The 24,131-nt window shown below is 41.8% G+C and overlaps 1 protein-coding gene across 12 annotated transcripts in view; it reads left to right on the plus strand.

Moving 5' to 3' along the window:
- RYR2 (ryanodine receptor 2) overlaps positions 1-24,131 on the plus strand; it is a 749,188-nt gene that overhangs the window by 167,323 nt on the left and 557,734 nt on the right. The window contains exon 1 of one of the 12 annotated variants that reach the window (XM_046026817.1): positions 9,207-9,265. The exons of the other annotated variants lie outside the window; for them this stretch is intronic. Within the exon in view, the coding sequence (XP_045882773.1) occupies positions 9,251-9,265 (15 nt within the window). The 5' untranslated portion in view covers positions 9,207-9,250. Of the gene's footprint in view, positions 1-9,206; positions 9,266-24,131 lie in introns of those variants that run through there. 12 annotated transcript variants of the gene reach the window in all.

Here is a 24,131-nt window from a genome sequence, read left to right on the forward strand (position 1 = left end):
CCCAGGCACCCCTACCCACACCTTTATAGTTCACAGAGAGGATGTAGTGCAGAACATTACATCCCAAGTTTTTTTTTGAATTGTTTTTATTTATTTAAAAAGCAAGCAAGAGTAGGGGGTGGGGCAGAGAGAGAGGAGGAGAGTGAATGAGAATCTTGAGCCTACTCCCTGCAGAGCTCAGAGCCCAACACAGGACTCGATCTCACAACCCTGAGATCATGACCTGAACCAAAACCAAGAGTTGGGTGCTTAACTGACTGACCACTCGGGTGCCCCTTGCAACCCAGTTTTAGATTCTCTACTCTTAACCCCTGGACTGTGTTTCCAAAGGTTAGATTTTGTTTGAGTCTTCGTGGGAGGTGGTCGCTTTTTGGTCTGTCTGAGCGGGCCCAGGCAGTCCATTTTCTTGATTGGGTTCTGAAGAACGTGGGAAATAAAAGATTAGAGCAAGTGAGAGATTATGACATCACATTTATTACCGACTGGGTAGCCCATTCTTGTGGGCGGTGTGTTCCCACGAGGAGGAAAGGGCCAATCTGTTAGGTTAAGCCATCTCCTGGGGGTGCAGAGGAGGAAGAGACAGAAGCCTGAGAGAATCCTTCCTAATGGAAACTGGGGATGGAGAAAGGGAGGGAGCCCTCCTCCCTTCAGAGTCAGGAGTTGATCCAGTGGGGAATCTAGCTGAAAGTTAGCAGTCCTGTTACAGGGGTTGCGTGATGATGTTCAGTAATACTTGGGTGGTTCGTTGGAAAAACTGCATGATGCTGCAGATGGACTAGGATTCCTCCTGACTTCATATTAAATTGCTGCATTTTTCCCCTCCCCCTGATTTCTGGAACTGAAGTGGATTCCTCTGGACCCATGTACTTCTGTTTCCTTTCTGTGTCCTTGAAATGCTTTGTCTTTTTCATTCTGTTTCCAAAGCCATTGCTTACCTGTTTGTTTTTTTTTTTCCTTTTCTGATAGTGTGACCCGTCCTTACACTTTAGAAGGCATGATTGTCTTAGTGAATGTTTTGTGGTATAAATAGTAATTCTATTCACTTAGAAAAGCACCTGAGGTCTCCAAGCAGTGTGGAGAGCTCAGCAACAGTATCTAACTAGATGGCTGGGAGAGGTAACTTAGTAGGTAGTTAGACTTTACCTTGTTCTCTATTGTAATAACATTTAGGAGTGTTTAAAACTTCAGGGCTGGCGCAGGTGGGTGGCCCAGTTGGTTACGCATCTGCCTTCAGCTCTGGTCACGATCTCACAATCCTGGGATCGAGCCCGCATCGGGCTCTCCACTCAGCAGGGAGCAGCCCCCACTTATGCTTGCTCTCTCTCTCCCTCTCTGAAATAAAGAAATAAAATAAAAAAAAAAAAATTCCAGTGCTACTTTGCAGTATAACAAGAAGGGATTAGTGGTGAAATGCGTGTGTGTGGGTGGGTGGGTGGGTGGGTGGTTTTTTCTTTCTTTCTTTCTTTCTTTTTTTTTTTTTTTTGTGTTGAAGATTTCATTTGAGAGAGAGAGCACAGCAGGGGAGCAGCAGAGAGAGAAGAAGCAGGCTTCCGGCTGAGCAGGAAGCCCTGGGTGGGGCTCCATCCCAGGACTCTGAGATGAAGGCAGAAGCTTAACTGACCGAGCCACCCAGGTGCCCCGAAGTTTGTGGTTCATACGAGTGGCAGGACAGTGTAGGAGGCCAGATGTTCATTTGCAGGGAGCCCTCTGGAACGAAGTGGGGGAGGCACGTATGTCACAAACTGTTCAATTACAATTATGGGTAAATGGTGAAGAGGAGGGCGGTCCAAAATTGATATAAACTGTTTCCTAAAACACAGGACATGTTCTCTTCCTCTTCATGGTTTTCGAAAGCTCTTTGGCGTAGAACTTGAATGAAAACCTCGCAGTGACATGAAGGGAGTGGGGGAAGAGAGAGCAGTGTTAGATAACACGTGTTGCCTTTGGCCGTGTGCCGTGGACTGTACCAGTCACTTGAATCACGGCGTCCTGGAATTCCAGGAGGTCTTAACCATTCTCCAGATGCAGAGTCTCGGGCTTTCGGGAGTGATGCTGGTTCCCCGAGGTTGTGTAGATGATTGGGGGTAAAGTTGTACCCCAGGCTTGCTTGTGAGCACACTAGGACCTCCTCAGGGGTGTTGAATGTGCTTGTATCCTCGCACTCACGCACGCTGCGCCCAGCATGCTTGCCTGGGGCTGGGGAGATGGCAATTTATGCCAGTTAGTTCACTTCTTAAGATTCATACCCTCAGAGGTTTTTGGTTCCCACTAGAAGGCTTTGGACTGAAATTTGCCAGGCTCCTAATAAAGACTTAAGTGGCCCAGCGTTACCTTGGTGGGTTCTAGATGTAGATCTAGAGATCCCCCACCAGCCTTGCCACTGTTCCCGGGCAGGGGAAGACCGTGTGGGGTATTGTGCAGAATAGGTGCCCCCCACCACCAGCCCTGTTGGCTCATCTAGAAGAACACCAGCCTGGGAAGACCGTCTTCCTTGTTTTTTTTAATGGAACTCTGCCTTCTGCCTGGACACTGCCATCTAGATGCCTTTGTTATGTCATCATAAATTTTTGTTAGGCTGAAAGGTGAATAAAATGTTGAACTATTACATTACCCTAAGGAAAGTAACTAAAATTAATTATGAAAAGCAACTATCTTATTTATCCTGGAGGAAACACTGAGTGGGAAAAAAAAAAACCAAACCCTTAAATTGTGGCTAACATAAATAGAGAGGGCAAATGTCCCCCTAGTGATCATTCCAATACGTTTAAAAATAAATATTTCTAATATTATCCCTAAGGCTATTTGATTTATTTAAAAGAGAATGTTGACGTTAATCTCTCTTCTGCATGTTAGTTACTGGAGTTTCAGACTTGTTTCCACGTCCTTTAATGCCAGATAGCTTTAGAGAAATGAAAAGCAACAGCCAACGGTCACTTGGCTGAATGAATGAATAACTCTCTCAACATTATGTTACTTTTTTCCTTCAAATGGAGGTATTTTGAGGAATCTTCCTTGACAGTAGAGACGTAAGTTTTTAAATAACATGTTTATCTGTTACCATGATAGATGACTTAATAGAAAAGTTAGTTGTATATGGGCCTGTTTTCGTTTTTAAAAGGATACTCCTAAAACTGTGACTAGTTGTAATCTGAAGTGCACTCTTCCTTTAATAGAAGTTAAGTCTGTGGTCATTTTAAGAAGACCATGATTTTATTTTAGCAAAATGAGGATCATGAGATTTGTTTATGTACTGATTGTTTGGTCCGTGAGTAGCTTTGTATCATGACAATCAAAGAACTGGACATTTTTATTTTTTGCATCATTTTTTCGTGTTTACTTATTCAGCCAGGAAAATGCCTTGCTGCACAGAGGTATGTAAAGTGAATTAGAGCTTCTTAAAACTTCGCTGGTTTCAAACAGGAGCCAAGAGTGATGTGTTTCTGTGTTCTGTTAACCGTTCAACACCTGGGGGGAATGGCTCATTTGATTGGAAGAACATACTTTATGGGGGGCGGGAACTTTGTCAAGGAATGTAGTTCGTGTTGATGATATGTATGTGAATCTATAATGGAGAGCCCAGCGGTAGCATTAGCAGCGCCTACGGTTGATTAAAATACTTACCATGCCTTTCCTGTATTTTGTTTTAGCCATATAAATTCCCCTCCGAGCTGAAATTTAGTTAATCTCTCCATGACGTAGTACATGGGTATGAATACAGAAGACGCTTTTTCATGTTCCCCGGCGAAGGCAGATGTGTGCGGCATTAGGCACTGGGGACCTGACGGCCTTGTCGGGAGGCTTATGTCCATGGCCTAAGCAGGTCATAGTGTGTTTTCTGTTTTTTTCTGCCTTCCCCATGTCCTCCCACCCAATCCTACTCCACTTTGGTTTTTAAAGGAGTCACGATGAGTACTGATTTGCTTTGCCGTGGATCAGGGTGGCAATGGACAAATCACTCAGCATCTCTGGGCCTCACACTAGATGCTGAATAACATGAGGTCTTTTCACTACTGTCCCAGTGTTCTGTAGCTCATTTCTTTTCTTTCTTTCTTTCTTTTTTTAAAATATTTTTTAAAAAGACTTTAGTTTTTAATTTGAGACCGAGAGAGAGTGAGAGAGAGCATGAGAGGGGAGATGGTCAGAGGGAGAAGCAGACTCCCCATGGAGCTGGCAATCCGATGTGGAATTTGATCCCAGGACTCCGGGATCAGACCTGAGCTGAAGGCAGTCGCCCAACCAACTGAGCCACCCAGGTGCCCTCTAATGTTTTTCTGATTTTAGGTAGCAACTTCTGGAGTCTACATGGTGTCTTATCCATTTGGGGTGCTAGCACAAAACACAACAAACTGAGTGGCTTAAGCCACCCAGTTTATTTCCTACAGTTCTGGAGGCTGGAAGTCTGAGGTCAGGGTGCAGCATGTTGGGTGAGGGCAGTCTTCTGGGTCACAGACTTCTCACTCTGTCCTAATGTCATGGAAGGTCTAGGGAGCCTTGTGGGCTCTCTTTCATAAGGACATTAATCCCATTCATGAGGGCTTCATGTTCATGACCTAAACACCTCCCAAAGGCCCCACCTTCTAACACACCATCACATGGGCATTAGGATTCCAACGTGTGAATTTTGGGGGGACCCAAGCATTTAGACCATAGCACATTAGAAAATGTGAACAGAGGAGAGAAAGTTGCAGATGCTAGAGTGATATGAAATTATGCTTGAAAGTACTTCAGCGCTAAAGACATTTTTGTTCACTGCTTTCCTACTGTATACATAATTGATACTTTTATCAGCTTTGCATTGTAGGAAGATATTGAGGAAAAATATGGAAGAAAGCCAATGGAGAAAGAACGTGAAGATTAAAGAAACATCAGTTTGTAGTTGGGGCATATTTATTAGGAAATACCCTGAGATAATTCCTATATTCCCATGAAAATGGTAAATTACGGTTCGGTAAGGGTCTCCAGTTTGTTTCAATGCTGCAAAAGTTTTTAATTCTGCTGTTAGAACATGTGACTAAGATGAAACTTAAAGTGTTTTCAGAAGTTCACAGATTGCTTTATCCATTTTGAAATTCCTCCTTTTGCAACCCTTAAACCCAGAATTTTTTGTTCTAGAGAGAGAAGTTTATGGTATAAATGATCATGTTAGGTATTTAGTTTTTTTTTTCTCTTGGTCTTATCCAGTAATTTGTTATTAGTTATTAACCAATTAGTTCTTAATAGTTAATAACTAATAAATAATTAATAACTATTAATAATTAGTTATTAATTTGTTATTAGTTATTAACACCTTTTTGGGTGACTTTTTATACTCAGTTTCTATTGGGTGATTTTCTGATTGATGTTCTCTATTTTTATGCACATGTCATGCCTAGAATATGTATCATTCAAGTATAATGGCTATTAGTCTTGCCATTCCCAGCTTGGTGGTCTTATACTTGGTAGTTTTGTTGTTTATGTATTCCTTGGAGTGCCTATTAGGAAGGATATGCCCTTTGAATGTAACTTGTTTAGAAATCCTGCAAATCAAAACTCCCATTTAACAGCTCTCCTAAATGTTAATAATACCAACTGTAGGAACGTATGTCCATAAGCATGTTACCTACCTATCAGAGAGTTCAGTATTCAACTCTTTCTAAGGTATTAGGAATGCTCTACACGTTCCGTAGACCTTTGCTTTACTCCTCTATCTAGAACCCTGGGTCATATGTCTTACTGGACAGTTCTGTGTGGTTCTCCCACTTAGCTAATAACCAGCAAAGTACGAAAAGATGAGAAACTTTCTGAAGTTTCTTTTAGAAGTTCTAGGTAAACTGTCTGACCTTTGTAGGAACAATAACTTTCTGCTCCTACCTTCAAGATCCCCAGAGACTTCTTAGTTTCCAGGCAGAAGATGGTCCCATCTACTGAAATTTTGCCCTGCCTTCTTTGAATAGGAAGACCTACTTCCTGCCCTCTGATGAAGCTGATCCTATAATCTACAAAATATTTTGTTTGTTTGTTTTTCAAGACATTAAATATCCCCAACCCTACCAGCTATGGCAAACAAATAATTTAAATTGAAAAAGACACAGCTTCCATGTTTTTCTTAATTGATTATAATGGGTTATGCTTCGACTCTGACTTTGCCAATTTTGTTATTTTGTATGCAGAAGCTTTGGTGTTTATTTGAATTACTTTATAAATCATTACATTTGCTGAGAGTGAGAGAGTCTTGAATTTAGTCAGTAAACTTTTATTGAGGACATAAAAGATACTGGGCCTACCAGTCAGGATGGGGCATTCAATACATGGAATACTAAGTAACTGACTTCAGGGAACTCGTAAGGAATGCACTTAGTGTGCATTTTCCTTGATTGTGAGAGCCGCCGACATTTTTGTTTTAGAATATCCTGAAGGAACCTTAACCTTGGAGTAAAACCCTTTCTTTTTCAGCAAGAATGAAGTCTCTTCCTTGCTTCTGTGCCTTTCCTCCTAAAGATACAGCTTCTTATATAATATAATATAATATGGTTGGGGAACCATAGGAGTTGGACGGAACCCCTCAAAGTGAACCTTTGAACCTTCCCGTGTCATTCCCACACTTCGTTCATCAACCCTCTATGTCTAGACAGAATTCACAATACTTACCAGAAAGTAGTTTAGGTTGTTAGTAAATTGTGGTATTTAATTCCTTCATGAATTCCTTCCCACACAGAGCCTGTGGAATATTCAGTTATTTAGTTATGATTTGACTTTGTCTTGAATTGAATAATGACCTGTTCTCTAGCATATTTATGAGCATTTAGAAGGTGAGTGTGAAAAACCACAGAAAGGTGTATGAAACCAATTAGGTGATTTGGAAGCATCCAGGCGTATGATCCTGCTACCTGAGTCAACATTAGCACCTTTCCCCATCAGACTTCTTCGTGCCTCCCTTTTCAGCACACAGAAACTTAACAATACTAACGTGTAAAATTCCGGTGAACTTTTGCCTGTACATGGAAATACGTATATTTTTGCTATTGTTTTTCTTTGGAAAAATGCTTCTGAACCCAGGCAGTGAGGGGGTCCCCAGCTTCTGACTGTCACTGTGGAGCGAATACACCCAGAAAGGATCTTGGTGTTTTTTTGTTTGTTTGTTTGTTTTCCCATCAGGAATTTTCGCTGCATGGTTGCAAAGACTCTGAGGAATAATTGAGATTTAAATATTCCCAGCAGGGAGGGAAGGAGCTTGGATAAAAGAACATCTTTCCCTTTCTCTTTTAGGATTTGATCACAAGAAGAGATCATTTGGCTTGCTCATTAAGACTGCCATTAATGTTTAAGCACAAAAGAAACTCACCTGCTTTTGCCATATGTAGTTGTTTTCATCTGGTGTTTAATTCTCTGGTATCACAAAACCATTGAATTCTAGATTTTTTTTTTCCCAACGTTAGGAGTTCTCCAGCTGGTAGGAGGTCACCATTGTCATGTAACTCTGAAGTGTAAAGGGATTAAGAAAATACGTAACACAAATTCTTGCAGAAGAGCAGTGACCTTATGGAAATCACCTCACTCCCAGGTCCCCATGGACTTTTCCTAGGGAAAGTGACCTTCTTGCATTGAAAAGGATTTTTGTATTTCTGATGTTGCCAATGCTGCAATGATTTACTCAAGTTATTGGTGGCACTCTTTGGGATGTGCAGAAACCCAACTTACAGTGGTTTAAGCCAAAATAAAGGAGGGGTGTGTTATTGACTCCTATCATTGAAAGGGCCAGGGAACGTCTCTGTAAATGATGCCATTCTGACTGGTCCCCTTGGTTCTTGGCTATGCTTTCCTCAGTGTTGGCTTCAGACGCAGATGGGTTTTTCCTCTGACATGGCTGAATGGTCACAACCAGCTCCAGACATACATTCTACTACCTCTGAAACTGGGAGAAAAAGAGCGCTTCACCTTCCTAGTAATTCCAGTGCTGGGATTAAGTCTCATCGCTCCGACTTGGGTCATGTCACCAGGATGGAAATTACTGGTCACGAGTGTGCCCCATAGAAGGATGGGAGTGCATGATGTGTTTTACTCAAATCACTTAGACTGAAAGTCTGGGAGGTGAAGTTCATTCCAAAGAGGAAAATCAAGGTTTATCTCACCAGAAGGGGCAGCGACTACTAGGCTATCCACACAAGAAACTGCTGCTCCCTTCTGTTTTAAATGTTCCTGTCCATTTACATTCATGCACCAGGTGGTATTTCAAAATTTAGAAAACAAAAGGAATCTTTCCACACTTAGTGCTTCTGGTCTGATGCCACGAGTTCAAGTGGGGGCTTTTCCTTGAAAGCCATTTATAGTGAAGCTTTAAAGTATGTTTGCTTCCTTAGAAAAAACAAGGAGTTGTTTTATTTTAAACATAATTTTTAATAATTCATGGTTTTGATGTCTTATTAGTACTTGTTCAAGGTAATTTTTGTGTGCCTTATGATTGGACCCTTTGGGCACCCCTTTGTTTTTCTGTTGGAACGCCTCTCTGACCTCTGGAGCTCGGGCAGGACACAGCTCACCATGTACTGAGCAGCCCCGTGAGACAATTTCTACATAGGCTCCGAAAGGCAAACAGGTACCTGTTAAGGTAGAAATACAATTCAGCTCTCTTTCCATACTGGTCAGGATCGCGAAACAGTAAGGTTGTAGGGTCGGTTAGAACATGCAGGGAAAAGTTCATTTCCATTAAAACAGAAGTAGATGGAGGCCACAGATTGTCAAAACCAAGACTATTGGGGCACTTGGGTGGTTCAGTGGGTTAAGCCCCTGGCTCCGGCTCAGGTCATGATCTCAGGGTCCTGGGATCGAGCCCCACATGGGCATATAGGGAATCTCTGCTCAGCAGGGAGCCTGCTCTCCCTCCCCCCCTGCTGCCTGCCTCTCTGCCTATTTGTGATCTCTGTGTCTGGGGTTTGATGTAAATTGAAGAGGTTTTTTTTTTTAGTTTTATCTATTTATTTGATAGAGAGCATGAGTAGGCAGAGAGACAGACAGAGAGAGGGGGGAAAGCAGGCTCCCCGCTGAGCAGAGAGCCCAATGTGGGGCTCGATCCCAGGACCCTGGGATCATGACCTGAGCCGAAGGCCAAGGCCCACCCACTGAGCCACCCAGGCGCCCCATAAATCGAGGAGTTTTAAATACTGTTTCAGAGTGGGAGGGAAACCTCAACAAAGAGAATATTGAGAAAGCACAGTGTTGAGCGTTAAGATCCGTCTGCTAATTCTGCCTTGGGAAACCTCTGTTCTCTCTCTTCATGGAATCTCAACAGGTTTGTCCCTCAACAGCGGTGGAACATTTTTCATTGTAGAAGCAGCTTTAATCTGAAGGCATATGACACCCTAAGTGTTGACGTCTGTTCTCTTTCTTGGCCCTGCTGGTCTGTCACTCTGGTTGACCTCCCTCTGTGCCAGCTGCATAATGGAATTATCAGGAGCTTGTCAGTGCTATTTGTTTTCAGGCACTTATGTTCATTTTCTGCACATCAGTGTTGTTTATGAGATACTGGAATCGTTGAGTACAATGTGAACAATTTGTATTCAATTTGAAAGTAATGGAACCTACCTCCTCATGTTTTTCTGGCTTGGTTGTTTATGGCTTGTTTGTTGTTTATGGCTTGGTTGTAATACGGCATCTTACTGTATTAGATTTGGGTTTTGCTCAGAAATAGGATTACATGTGAGAATTTTTACTTTGTTTTTAATGGTTCCATGGTTTTTAAAAAATTTTTGGTTATTTTTAAGTTTCTTTTTTCCGGTTTGTGGGTTTGTTTTTGTTTTTATATTTGTTTGTTTATTTGTTTCCATGATTTAATGACCACTGACTTAATTTGGTAGTTCAGCCAAGCAATGGAGAAGTTAAAATACTCGATTCCCAATTTCAATGGGAGATTGATAAAACTTTTTGTCCTAATGATAACCTTATTTCTTGTGGTCCTGTATATTATTTTGTAAGTGATTCTTGGTCCTAATTGAAAGACCTCTTTTATATCTTATTTTGCTGAAGACTGGCCCTTGTATAAATGTTGCTTTTACTTACTTTTAATTTGAAGGAGATCTTTAAAGATTCACAGTTTAATCACAAAGAGTTTGGCAACACTTTTTCCTGATTTTTCTGTGAGATTGCATAAGAAGTGAAAGGAAAAAGTCCTCGAAACTATTAAGTTGTGCAGGAAGAAGCAGCATTTTGAGCTCCTGGGGAAAAAAAAAATTGTTTCTTTTTTTTTTTTTTTAATATTTTATTTATTTGACAGAGAGAAATCACAACTAGGCAGAGAGGCAGGCAGAGAGAGAGGAAGGAAGCAGGCTCCCTGCAGAGCAGAGAGCCCGATGTGGGGCTCGATCCCAGGACCCTGGGATCATGACCTGAGCCGAAGGCAGAGGCTTTAACCCACTGAGCCACCCAGGCGCCCCAAAAAATTGTTTCTTTAAAATGAGCATTACAGCTCCACTTTTCTTGTTCTTTCTGTTTGCTGTGGAATTTAAATTACATAGACTTTCATATGGAGAGTGCGCACTCTCCCTATCCTGCCCATTTATTGTGGAAGGACCCCGGTGAGGGGCAATCTTTGATTAAAAAAAAAGAGAGGTAGTTACAGTAACTACTGGGTAAAAGAAACATTAGAAAAACGGAGCCCACTGAGATGTCACAGACCTTTGAGGTGCTAGTGGGTTGGAAACTTCATTATGTTTGACTGCACAAGAGACTTCTCTTTCCAGAGTTGATTACGAAAAGGGGCTCATGACAGCTTAATAAGCTATCCCTCGCTGGTCATGGTAGATAATTCATGAGTGTACTGCACCATGGGAAGAACACACACAGGAGAAACACTCTGTAGAACAAAGACCATGCCACAGGGTATTTGGGTAACTGGAGAAAGGTGGCTAGAGCCTTGTGGGGAATGGAAGGGAGAAACGGTAGCTTGGAGAGAGCCTGGATATGCCGGCAACACAGGTGAAAAACAGAGTCCAGGCTATCTTAGGTGGGTCTTAAAGATGAAAACTTACTCTTTATTTGACATCTGGAGGGACTGAGCAAAGGAGTCAGAGGTTTCTATAATGTTGAAATCTCACCTACAAATCATGAGCTTTGGGGATTTTGCATGATCTGATTAGATTACTACGGAGAGGATACTTAATTTGGAAAATCCACTTATTTAAGAAGAGAAATACTGCTTTGGGTTGTGTTTCAGTTATAATTTGACTAAATTATCTTCAAGACGGAAGACCTCTCCAAGATACTCCCAACATGAACTGAGGGGTATTTTCTTGGTTTTTATTTTTCCTTGTCAGTACTAATCCAAAGAATCCCAGGCAGGAAATTCTTTTTCTCTATTCATATGAAGTTTATTTTTTTGCTCATAATATGGCCTTGATACCTTTTGATTGCTAGAAAGGATAGAAAAGGATGTTGTAATGTAACTGTCTTTGCTCTAAGGAATGTGTAAAACAAGGAATGAACCCAATTTTCATGATAAAGAGACTTAAACTAGTTGTGACAGCATCTTACCACTGAGAGATTTCTAAAAAGTCCAATTTGAATTTTTAAAAGACACACAAAAATGGTAGATATTGAATGTCCTCTTAGGCAATTTTTTAATCCAAAAATTGTTGAATTGAACATTTTTGATAGTTTTTTGATCGAGCATCATGGGCAGGATATCAGAAACCAGGGAAGTTTAAAGTGCCCATTTCCTTTAGATGAAAGTTTGGGTGAGTACCTTTGGCAGGCTAGTGCTTCTCTTTCTAAATCAAGTCTGGTTTTCACATCACTCATAATGGACGCCTTTTTACATTTTCTGTTAAGCTTTGTTTTACTTAAGACCGCGGTCTTGGGCGCCTGGGTGGCTCAGTGGGTTAAGGCCTCTGCCTTCGGCTCAGGTCATGATCCCAGGGTCCTGGGATCGAGCCCCACATCAGGCTCTCTGCTCGGCGGGGAACCTGCTTCCTCCTCTCTCTCTGCCTGCCTCTCTGCCTACTTGTGATCTCTCTCTGTCAAATAAATAAATAAAATCTTTAAAAAAAAAAAAAAAAGACCATGGTCTTTTGTGGATAATACTGACCCAGACTGAGTTCTTATGGGTGATCAGGTCTCCCCATTAGCAGTTTGCCGTGCTGCTGAAACTATGCATGACCTTGCTCGTGACCTCTGTGGGTGATCTGAGCTACCCGTGTGTGGATGTTAGTAATCTAGCACTTCAGTTTCCAAAGGGCTTCGTCTGTTTAATTTAATCTTTATAGTGATCAATGCAATCTAATAAGGGGGTGGTTATTTTGTGTGTGAATAAGATCATTGAGTTTCCTGAAGGGGATTATTCCAAGGGTAAGTACTAGAAAGTGAGAGACTTGGTATTTTAATTCCTTTTGGCGAGACTTTGGTTGATTATGATTTTTTTATTTACACATTTTTATTCATTTGTTGATCTATCCAACATGTATTGAAAATCTGTAATAATCCAAGTATGAGGCTCGACACACGGCTGCAGTAACAAGAAGCATTGTCCTTGTCCCTGAAGAGTGTGGTCCGGGAAGAGAGAGGCCTGGGCTAGAGGCGTGAAGGATGCTGTGAACCAGGGTCCCAGTGGGGAAATCCATCAGTCCACTTTAAGATTTATAGAGTTAATTGATATTTTGACCTTGTGGAGTTACATTTTTTTAGGCAATTGGGATAGCCTTTCTAATAGGTCTCAAATGGCATTGGGATGAATTGAACTGGAAAGTAGGTAGGAAGGGGCTCTACGATGTCTGTTACACATGCAGGAGGCTGGGGCTGCTCTTCCTGGTGGCCTGTCCCTTCCTGCTCCTCCTCTGTCCTCTCCTTCCCTCTGTCCCGACGCTGCACCACGTGTATGCTCCAGTATCATCGGTTATCTCCCTCTTGTCTCCCCGGTGGGCCCTAAGTGCTCTGAAGTGCTCGTTGCAGACCATTTTCAGGATATTTAACTCATCATGTCCAACCTGTGTCCACACGAGTAGGACATTTTGTTTTCTCTGCTTAGCCATTATCTTTCTTCTTCCATTTTTTTAAACGTATAGTATCATTTATTTCGTAGCATTTTAGAGTTTATAGATCTTGCACTACCGTGCGTATCAGTGAATGTTTAGGACCCCTGACCTCGAGTGGGTCTTGACATTCCGTCCTTGTGTGTTTCCCTAGGCGGTTCACTGCCCCGTATTGTATTTCTCAAACCTCTTCTTCCTTCTCACTCTTAGCTGAATACTTGCTTCCTATTTCATTGAGAAAACAGATGTCGCTGGAAGCAAACTTCCACATCTTCCCTCTATGAAGTCAACTGACCTACCAGGAGCTCTGTCTTTGCTCCTACCTGTGGCCACTGCCTCCTTCCTGAACTCATGACAGGAGGAGATGCACCTGTCCCAGCTCTCTCTCCCTCAGTCACAAGCTTTTCCCTCTCTACTGGGTTTCTGTAGGATTATTCCCACAAGCATGTCAACATCTGATGACATAGTTCTCAACCATATCAGTAATACCTTTCTTTTTTTTCTTTTATTTATTTATTTGACAGAGATCACAAGCCGGCAGAGAGGCAGGCAGAGAGAGGGTGGGGGGAAGCAGGCTCCCCGCTGAGCAGAGAGCCTGATGTGGAGCTCGATTCCAGGACCCTGAGATCATGACCTGAGCCAAAGGCAGAGGCTCAACCCACCGAGCCACCCAGGCACCCCCAGTAATATCTTTCTTAGAACCTTTTCTTAAATCTCTTCATGGCTGGCTCTCCCTCATCATCCACACAAATGTCATCTTACCAGAGAGCTCTTCCTATACAGCCATTTAAAATATCAACTCCATTATATCTTTGTCCTGGCTTGCTTTAGTTTTTTCATATCCTTGTCCTGACGTTATTGATTGAGAGCAGCAATTTTGACTCTTTTGATCACTTCCCTCCACAATGCCCAGAAGAATATTAGAGGAATAGAGGACCCCAGATTATTTCCTTCTGTAATTCCATATTCCCCTCCTGCTGTTGTACCATTTTTCTGTTCCCCTTTTATAGCACAATTGAAGAATTTTCCATACCTTCGTCTCTACTTCCTCTCCTTCCATTCTCTTGTAAATCCCTTCCATTCTGGATCTCATCCTCACCACCCTACTGAAATGACGCTTGAGGAGGCCACCAATGAACAACACATTGCCAGAAGAGATGGTCATCTTCACCTTCTCCCACTCAGGTTGACTTCCCCTTTGCAACCTTATCGTACCGATGACTCCTAAGTATTTATCTTCAGCGGTAACATTTGACCTGAGTTCCGGAGTCTTGTTTTCCAGCTGCCTACTTGATATCTCATTTGGATAAAAGTTATCCCAAACCTAATGTGACCCAAACTGACCTCACACCCCCTCCCCTTCCTTCCCTCAGACTGTTTTCCCAGTGTTCCCATCTTAGTACATGGTACTGCCGTTAATCTGAGTGTTCAGCCCTAAAACTTGTACTTGTTCCTTTCTCTATCTGCATCTCCTTTCCTGTCAATGCTACTTTTTAAAATTTTTATTTTCTTTAAGCAGACCCCATGCCCAGCATGGAGCCTACCTCAGGACCCTGAGATCAAGACCTGAGCCGAGATCGATCAAGAGTTGGACACTTAACCAACTGAGCCACCCAGGCGTCCCATATTTTAAATTACATTCAGACTGTGGCCACTTCCCACCGATTCCCCACAGGCAGCATCCCAGCAGAAGTCACCATCGTCTTCTGCTTCGGTTACAGTAATACCCTCTCCACTAGCATTGCTGCTCCCAATGTAGACGCCAGAATGAGTCCTTTGAAGTAAAATGAGTCCTGTCACTCCCCTCCTCACAACCCTTCACAGTTCCTGTCCTGCATGGACTAAACTCTGAAGCCCCTCCCATGGCCTACAAGGGTCCCGCCCCACCTGGTCTCTGTCCTTGTTCCCTCCTCTTGACCCACCAGCCCCCTTGCTCTTTCTGGAGCTCACGGAACCCTTTCCCATTTGCAGAATGGTGTTTGTTGCCCTGGAATATTCAACATGCTCACTCGCAACTTGATGTGATAGTGATTGTGTGTCCCCTCAGCCCAGAGGTCGATTCTGACCAGCGGGTGACATAACCCCCCTTCGTTACTCTACCCTGTCCTTCTCTATGGTATAGGCTCTTACCACTCTCCGGTGTTCGCTTTCACAACCGTTCATTTGCTGGGCATTTCTCTCTTCCTGCAGGAGTGTGAGCTTCGTGGGTGTGGGAACTTGTTCTGTCTTGTTGATGCTAGTGTGTCTTGAGCAAGTGAATTTAATCCTTACCGAAATAGGAATGATGCAGCAACAATTATTCATCTTTTATATTCTGAGCAGCCTGTCCTGGGTTGTTTGAATATATTTTTTGATTAATCTCTCACATGACCCTCTGAGGGAGGTGTTCACTTCATGGATGAAAATACTGATGATCATAGTGACTAGGACAGAGAGCTGGGCAGCTGGCATTCAAACTGATTTTAGTCCAAAAATAAGGCTTTCCCCCCCTTAACTTACATTACTTTTTATTACAGGTTAATGTGTTTTGGACAATTTATGACAGTTTACTATTAGATAATGTTATTATTTCCACCTAATTGATGAAAAGGACTAAGGACCAAGTGCTTGAGAATTGCCTGGGGTCATGCAGCCAGGAAGGGCTGAACACGGTCTTCCGATCCTGGGTTCTGATTGGGCTCTTTCCCTGCAATCTCAGCGTTTCTGGAACAGGCATCTGTGTGTCTCCCTTTATCTGGGTAGCATTGGGTTGCTGTCCATTATCTTTGCCCCCCTGTAAGCTTGCATTTGTGAATTCAGTGCTGAGCTTTCCAAAATCTAGCCCTAAAATTTACATCATGAATTCATGGACAAATTAACATTTTGCTCACCTCTCTAATACTTGTGTAGGCTGAGTGAAAATAACATAAGAGCTGAAATTTGCTACTTCTCTTGGACTCACTGTCTACAGCATAAATGTACCCAATTCTTATCAGGAGTTCCATGCTCAGGTAGAACTGGCTGGTTCATTGATTCATTCTCATGTCAGAGAAAAGCACTCAGCTGGGATACTCACTGATTGCAACAGAAGTGAGGTAAATTACTGGAAGCCTATGAAAATAGAGAGGTTTTGGCACCTGGCACACTGGATAGTAATCTCCCTTTGTATTACAGACTTTTATGTTTAGCAAGACCCGAATTTAATAGGTTTGTCAATTACAGAGATTAACTGGAGCCTAAGGCTGTATACTGATATTTCAGTGTTTTCCAAAAGCAAATCTAGAAATTCAGACACTTGTTTTATCTATACATTTTCTGCGATGAACCCTTGTATAAACGTGCAGGTGGGGAGATCTGTATTGAAACCTATCCCAGAAGCGAGATTAAAGTAGTTTCTGTGAATTTGATTATTCCATGTTGACATGTTTTTGCTGAAAACTGTGGTGTTTATTCTCCTGTGGGTGGTATATATTACTATGTATCTGATTGCTGTTATATAGTTTTTTGGATCAGTTTTGAAAGTTTGTCCTTGTGTTATGTAATATAAGAAAAATGTACTTACTAGAGATCATGGAGCTGTATATGTAACACCTAAAGGGGGAGGGAGGAAGGATGGAAGAGACAGAGAAAGTGTGTGCAAGAAACCATAATGTCTGAAATTGCCTTATCTTGAAATTATATATATATATAATATATAATATATATCTTGAAATTATATATATATAATATATATATATTCAGATCTTGAAAATTGCCTCTAAAATTACTTCTCCATCTTTTCCATAATCTTACTTAAAATAAGATCTTTTTGGTATTCATCCTCAGTGCTGGGATAATTAGTACATAGTAGTTTTCTCTTTAGGATTTTAATGTGGTTTATACAATGTGAGTCTAGTATGGATTTCTGAGAAACTGTGCCACTTGCTCACTGTGGCCTCTGCCTTTCCTCAGGAGAAGGCAGACTGCTAATATTTTAAAATATGCATGCAATCTCAACCAATCTATTATGCATGATATGTACCTATATTTATACTTACATGTGGGTCTTATCTGCCGTGCACAGATACTAAATATTTCAGAGGAGTATGACTAAATATATTTAATTTTTCATAGAAGCATAATATCTCATAAATGGTTTGTACAGTAGGTAACACTCTGGTATAATTGCAGAATGAATCCTAAGGGGTCATCCCATCTGGTGTTGTCTTTGGTCTCTTAATACTTTCTGCTTGAATATCAGCCAAGTGACAAGGAGACATTATTTAGTGCTAAATGACTCTATTTCCATGTTGAGTCTTAATGCTTTATGTGCAAAGAGGAGCACTCCTTTCCTTGAATAGCTGTTCCTTGGTTTGTGTTCCATGTAAGGTGTGAGAGAGCCAGACTAACACTCAAACCCAGCACATACACGAAGATGCATTTTAACAGGACTTTTCTATCTGTGGCAATCTTCAGTGCCAAGAAGGAGTTTCAGATCATTTCAGAGCTGGGAACATAGGCTTTGCGTCCATGCATGATATTTTCGAAGTGGAAAAGAGAAACCGATACATTTCTGTTGATGTGACTGTTGGTGCATGTATCTGTCAAACTTAATCTCTGTCTGGCATGAAACAGACACTGAGAATGTCTTAAATATGTTTGGTCTTTCTAGATCTGATTTTTTTACTTGCAAGTCAGTTTTCCTGTGATCAAGGTCAAGTTAAATGCTTAATTTTTGTAAGCTGTTTCCACTGTTACAGTTCTACATATATGAGCTCACATATTATCCAAGCCATTTTTGGCTCTTGAATTCCCTTTATCTTTTTTTAATTCCAAATTTTGTTCTATCACAGCTCTGAACTTGTTTCAGAAATTTATTTTCTAAATATTTATGATAGGAACCAAGAAATTTCATTTACCTCGTGGTTTCTGTGGAACTCTTATTCTTCTGGGTGGTATTTGTGAGGGTAGTTTCAATTCCCCCCCCATTTTGAAATAAAATTTCACTAAAGAATAGATGGGATATTAATCTCAGGAAACAAACTGAGGGTTGCTGGAGAGGAGGGGGTGAGAGGGAGAGGGTGGCTGGGGGATGGACATTGGGGAGGGTATGTGCTATGGTGAGAACTGTGAATTGTGTAAGCCTGATGATTCACGACTTGTACCCCTGGGGCAAATAAGACATTATATGTTAATTTAAAAAATAGATGGGATATGTCCTATCAGGATAGCGGAATGGATTTTTCGTGTAGTCTTATTGGGTGTATCAGTCCTGACCTATTTCGGTTCTTATGTAGTTGGGATCTGATCGATTGCTGATTGTACCTGCATCCGTAAATTATTGGTGAGGTGTTGTGCTGTTTGGTATAGTAGTGTGTGTGTGTGTGTGTGTGTGTGTGTGTGTAGGTTTCCTTTAGTAATTCAGCGGCTCTACCTTGTCAGGGACATCTGGTGGAGGGGACAGTTAACCAGGCAGGAAGGAGTGTATTCCCCATTGTCGAGAATTGCCTCTGCACAGTGAAAGGAAAAATCAGGCCAACTTTTGCTGGGTTTTATTACCCTTTGGTAATAAAACTCTCTGCAGGGAGTACTGCCTTTTGTCTGCCCCTGGGGCGGACCTGTGCCAATGACCTTCCTCCATCCTCATTCCTCTGCCACCGCTCTTCTATCTTATTCCTGCCCCTGGGCTTCAGGATAGTGTGGAAACGTGGAAAAGCAGTGATGGAAGGGGAGGATGCTTTGCTGAGTTCTAAGCATACCGTGTTATTTTGTCAAGTATTTTGATGAGTCCCAAAGGATATGGCAAGTGTCAACGTGTTAATTCGTTCTACAACAGTCCAGAAAAAGTTTTAAGCTAGTATTATCCCATCTCAGATGTGGAAGTTAGAAAGGTCCGTTTTTCTCTTCTGTCCCTCTGTCTCTACTTAGATTTTAAGACAGAAGAAAAAGCAATCGAGCATCATTACTTCAGACTGCCCTTTCTTGGCCTACTGCTTGACTATTGACTAAGTTGTCGTTATTTATTAATGATACATCCAACCTTCTTTCTCATCTCACCACTTCCTGCTACTCCTCCTTCAAACTAATTTGAACTTATCTCATTATGGTTTTTCACTTGATTTTAAAAATTTATTTAATTTTAGTGAGGGGAAAGGGGCAGAGGGAGAGAGAATCTCAAGGAGACTCCAGGCTGAGCACGGAGCCCAAGGCGGGGCTCGATCTCACGACCCTGAGATCAAGACCTGAGCCGAAACCCAGAGTCAGTCGGACACTCAGCTGACTGCTACCTAGCCGCCCCGCTCTTGATTTTGTTTATAAAACAGTTCAACCTGCATATGGTAACTTTGTTCACTTTGCCTGTAGCCACATGATCAAACATATTTGATAAAAGGAAATTGGAGGATTAGGTTCAGTTCCTGGGTCGATTCCTTAATTTCCCCAGGCAGACTCTTGATGCAATGATTTTATGTCAGTACGTGTAGGACTGTGCAGCCTCGAGGTTGGAGGATAGACTTCCCGCCCCATTCCATCACACCCAGCTGGGTAGCCACGGACAAGCAGTTTACTGTCAGGATGGCTTTTTCCTCATCTGTAAAGTAGCTGTAGTAATAATAGCACCTGCTTGTCCTCATAAGCACAACAACAACACTTACCTCCTAGAGCTCTTCATTTACTCACCCAGTGATGGTGTTCTGGGCCAGATGTTGTGCTCTGTGATGATAGAAGTTGCTAAGTAGAACTGACCTAGGACTTCCCTCAGTGTGTCACGGAGGAAATGCACAGTACTTGGGACATAGGTGTCTCATGGTGGTTAGCTGTTCCTGGTATTTGGAGGAGGTAGTTCTAGCAAATAATAAACGGCAGTTCCTTTCCCCTGTATAGGCACAGAAAGAATCCCTTCATTCGTTTATTTTCCAGATATCCTTTATGAATGTCTCCTGTGTGCTGGGCACTAGGTATCAGTATAAACAAGGTAGGCAAGAGCCCTTTGTTCATGGCATGTATGTAATTTTAGGGGAGAAAGGATGAGCAAGAAAGCAGTTAAGTAAAGAAGACAGTTGCCAAGCAGGACCCATGGTATGAGGGAGCGAGAGTGATGAGACTGGGGTAGAGTGGTAAGCAACAGAGAGGACTATATGGTAAGCTGTCAGTAATGGGAAGGAGCAGGCTTGGCAGAGGGCCAGAGGAAGAGCACTTCTGCAAAGGGAAAGGCAAGCAAGGCAGAAAAGGGCTTTCCACGTTTGAGGAATAGACAGAAGATGTGTATGGCTGGATTGTAATGAGCGACCTGGGGAAGGACTGGAGAGATAGCTGTAGAACTGGAGAAAAGAGAGCATGTGGGGTCCGATAGACCATGAGAATGAGTTGACATGCACGAAGCCTGGGATGGTGGGAGAGCTGGTGAAAGGAATGCAGGCAATAGAAGCAGGAAGTTAGGTGTCTTTTTTTTTTTTTAAAGATTTTATTTATTTTAGAGAGTGTGAGCAGGAGAAGGGCAGAGGGAGAAAGAGAGAATCCCAAGCAGACTCCGTGCTAAGACTGGAGACCAATGTGGAGCTCGATCCTAGGACCCTGAGATCATGACCTGAACCAAAGTCAAGACTCAGACGTTTCATCAACTGAGCCACCCAGGCACCTAAAGGTGTCCGGTTTTAATTACATTGATTGACAGTTCTGCTTATGGAGATAAGGAATGTTGGGGCATGGCAAAATTGGGGGGAATTTAAGGAAGATTGACATTTGGGTATGCCAAATTCCAAGAGGAATATAGCCCTATTAAAATGGGATCACTGGGGCACCTGGGTGGCTCAGTGGGTTAAAGCCTCTGCCTTTGGCTCAGGACATGATCCCAGGGTCCTGGGATGTAGCCCCATATCAGGCTCTCTGCTCAGCAGGGAGCCTGCTTCCTCCTCTCTCTCCCTGCCTGCCTCTCTGCCTACTTGTGATCTCTGTCTGTCAAATAAATAAATAAAATCTTAAAAAAATTTAAAAATGGGATCATTATCTGTGACTCTTCATAAGATAAAGGCTTCTCTATACCTTGTTTGATGTCTTTGTTGGTTTCTGCAGCATTTAAGAAAGACGTTCAGGACCTCTGTAGATGATTCCAGCTTTTGTTTCTTGTCAAGTCTTAGTTGGTAGGAAGCTAAAATTCCCCATCAGTAGAGCTTGCTGCTGGCCCATGAGGAGGACAGCAGGGTGGGACTCTAGCTCCATTGGTCAGAACAGTGCAGATCCTAGGGAACCCAAAGCTTTCCCGAGAGACTTTAAGTGTGTTAAATTTACTGCTTGCGGATGGATTTCCCAATACAGTGTATCAAGATGAAAAAGGTGAAGCTCCCCTCTAATGGAAGTGTTTATTTCTACCAGAGTGGGACTAGAAAGGCACTGATGAAATGTTTATAGATTCAGAGGAAACATTCTGCCTTGTGCCTTATGTTTGGATAGCTGCCACTTATAACTTGGAAATTAAGAACAGGTCTTATGTCTTGATTGTCTCTGATATTTAGGCGTTTCTGTCCAGCTCCCCTTCAGCTGACATTACCCAGGCACATGCTAATGTTGTCCTCACGGCTCATCAGCTCGCATATGCCATTTTGTGTATGTATTTCAGCCTGATTATCCATAGCACTGAGCCCCAGATTACTGCTGTATTGGGGAAAAGAGATTAAAAAAAAAAAAAGTGCTACTATCCTCTTGCATAAAACCACATACATAGCATGAATAGTCAGGGATGTTAATGAGATATCCTTTAGTTGCCTCTACCAAAAAAAGAGGGGAAATTAAAAAAAAGAAGGAAACTAGAGATAGTTTACAGAGTAGAAGTGTGAAAGGTAATTGCGATCTTTGAATTTCTACCAGAAGGGAATTCCATCCTCCTCCTTTTGTCTTTCCCACAGAACCATAAAATGCAGGTCCTGGAAGGGACCTGGAAGGATAGTCCGTTCATTTACTGGTGAGGAGCTGAGGACTGAGTGGTCACACTGTAGTGTAAGTGGGATCCTAGCCCTGTGAAGAATAATACTACTCAGGAGGAAAATGGATTTTTTCCCCCCAGGCTTCTGCAGGGTTGATTCATTGGTGCAGCCCATGCTTCAGTGGGCTTTGACATACCCTCCGGTTCTCTCTCTGGTTTGTGTGTGTGTGGGTGTGTGTGTGTGTGTGTGTGTGTGAGAGAGAGAGAGAGAGAGAGAGAGAGAGATTAGGAGTCTTCAGTTTTGCTTCAGTGCCTTTGGTTTTATTGCAAAGCATATGTCTTTTGGCCAGGAGTCCCGAACTAGTCGCCTGTGGAATCTAGTGTGCCTCTAGACTTCCATGTCCCGGTTTCTCTCTTTTTCCAAGACTTGTGACCATTCTACTGATGTCCAGCTCAGGCTGGACCCTTGAGATTGCTGTCTGCCCCCAAATCACATGATAGGAAGCCACAAAAGAGAGTTCTTCCGGCACACGTGGACTATTCATGACCTCCCTTCCAGAATGCTCACCTCAACCCATTCCTTGGTTTCCAGTCTTAGGGCTGACTCTGTCACTCTTCTTGCCGCTGCTGTCGAAGTTGATAGCTGCATTTCTCCTTCATGATTTTGGTGCCGTTAGGAACATCAGTACACATGCTTTCTCATACAAACAAACAAGATTTCTCTCTGGGGAATGAATTTATTTAGGAATGGAAACATGCGTTTTCAAGTTTGATGCCAAATTGTTTCCTAACATGGTTTGTAACCATTTATTCTCCCATCAGACATGTATAAGAGTTCACATTTTTCCACATTGGTGCCAACACTTGGTATTGTCAGACCCCCCCCCCCCCACAGTCTGGAGAATATAGAATGGATTTTATTTCCCTGTTAGTCTGTATTTTTCTAATTACTAATGAGACTGAACTTCTTTTCTTACTATTTACCATTTGTATTTCATTTTCTGCCGAAATGCTGTTGATGCTTTTGCCTATTTTTGTTTTTTTTTCCTCAATGACTCTATATATCCTTCATGTATGTTTTTGTTTTTAGAAGAATTTCAAATCTCTTCCCATATATTTTGATTTATTGTTTTACTTCATGGTGCCTTTTATTGACTACTAGTTCTTAATTTTAGTAAAGTTGAATTTCTCAATCTCTTTTGTGTTCTTTATGTCTTGCTTTTATTTTATTACAAACTTATACCAATATTTAACCTGTATTTTCTTCTAAAAGTCAAAAAGATTGCCTTTGCAGTTAAATCTTTAATTCTTTTTTTTTATTTTAATTTTTATTTATTAGAGAAAGAGGATGAGCAGGGAGGAGAGTAGAGGAAGAAGCACAGTTCTCAAATGAGCCCATGGAGCCTGACACTGGGCTTGATCCCAGGACACTGAGATCATGACCTGAGCCGAAGGTAGATGCTTAGCCAGCTGAGCCACCCAGTCCCCAAATCTTTAATTCTTAGAATTATTTTTTTGGTATGATAGGATATAGGAATCCAATTTTATTTATTTTTAATAAATTATGAATTTGGGATTTTCTTCACTCTTATGTTAATACATACTTAACACTCTATAGTAAAGATATGCTATTTTGTATTCTCCATTTTTTAGTTGCATTGAGTTATTTTCTGATTAACCTAAGTATTTATAATCATGTTTAGTGCTGCATAAATGGAAGGAGCCATCTAACTGATCTTCAGGGAAGGACTATTAATGGAGAAAAGGGCCCATTCTCACTCAGCGTATTTTCATGGTTATGGCCAGAGAAATAGCAACATATTAGATTTTCAACAATTTTTACTGCATTCATATTCACAAGTACAAATTTATTGAGGAGCATGTTTTTAATTAATGAATACTGTTTAACTGGTATCACTATAATTTTATTACAACTGCTTACCAAATTCTGCACTCACCGTTTCTCACAGCATTATCTCTTTATCTTACATCTCTTCAGTCGGAGGTCATTCGACAGTCATTGCTAGCATTGGGTTCTTCAGATAGTGTCTTCCCAGCGTGAGTTTTCTGTTGGAAGCTCCAACTGAAGCTTGACTTGACTGGATAAGTGCCTCCTCAGGTGAAGTCTTTAATGTTGATTAAGGAATTGAGTGATCATGGAGGAGAGCTCTTCATTCCTGGAGCTGAGAGTGTGTTGTGCATTTCGAGTCCGTATCTGTCTTATAGGTGTTGCTCTATGAGTAGAGGATTTCGGGTGCTTT

Source organism: Meles meles, chromosome 13 (assembly GCF_922984935.1).
Source record: "Meles meles chromosome 13, mMelMel3.1 paternal haplotype, whole genome shotgun sequence".
NCBI classification, from domain to species: domain Eukaryota; kingdom Metazoa; phylum Chordata; class Mammalia; order Carnivora; family Mustelidae; genus Meles; species Meles meles.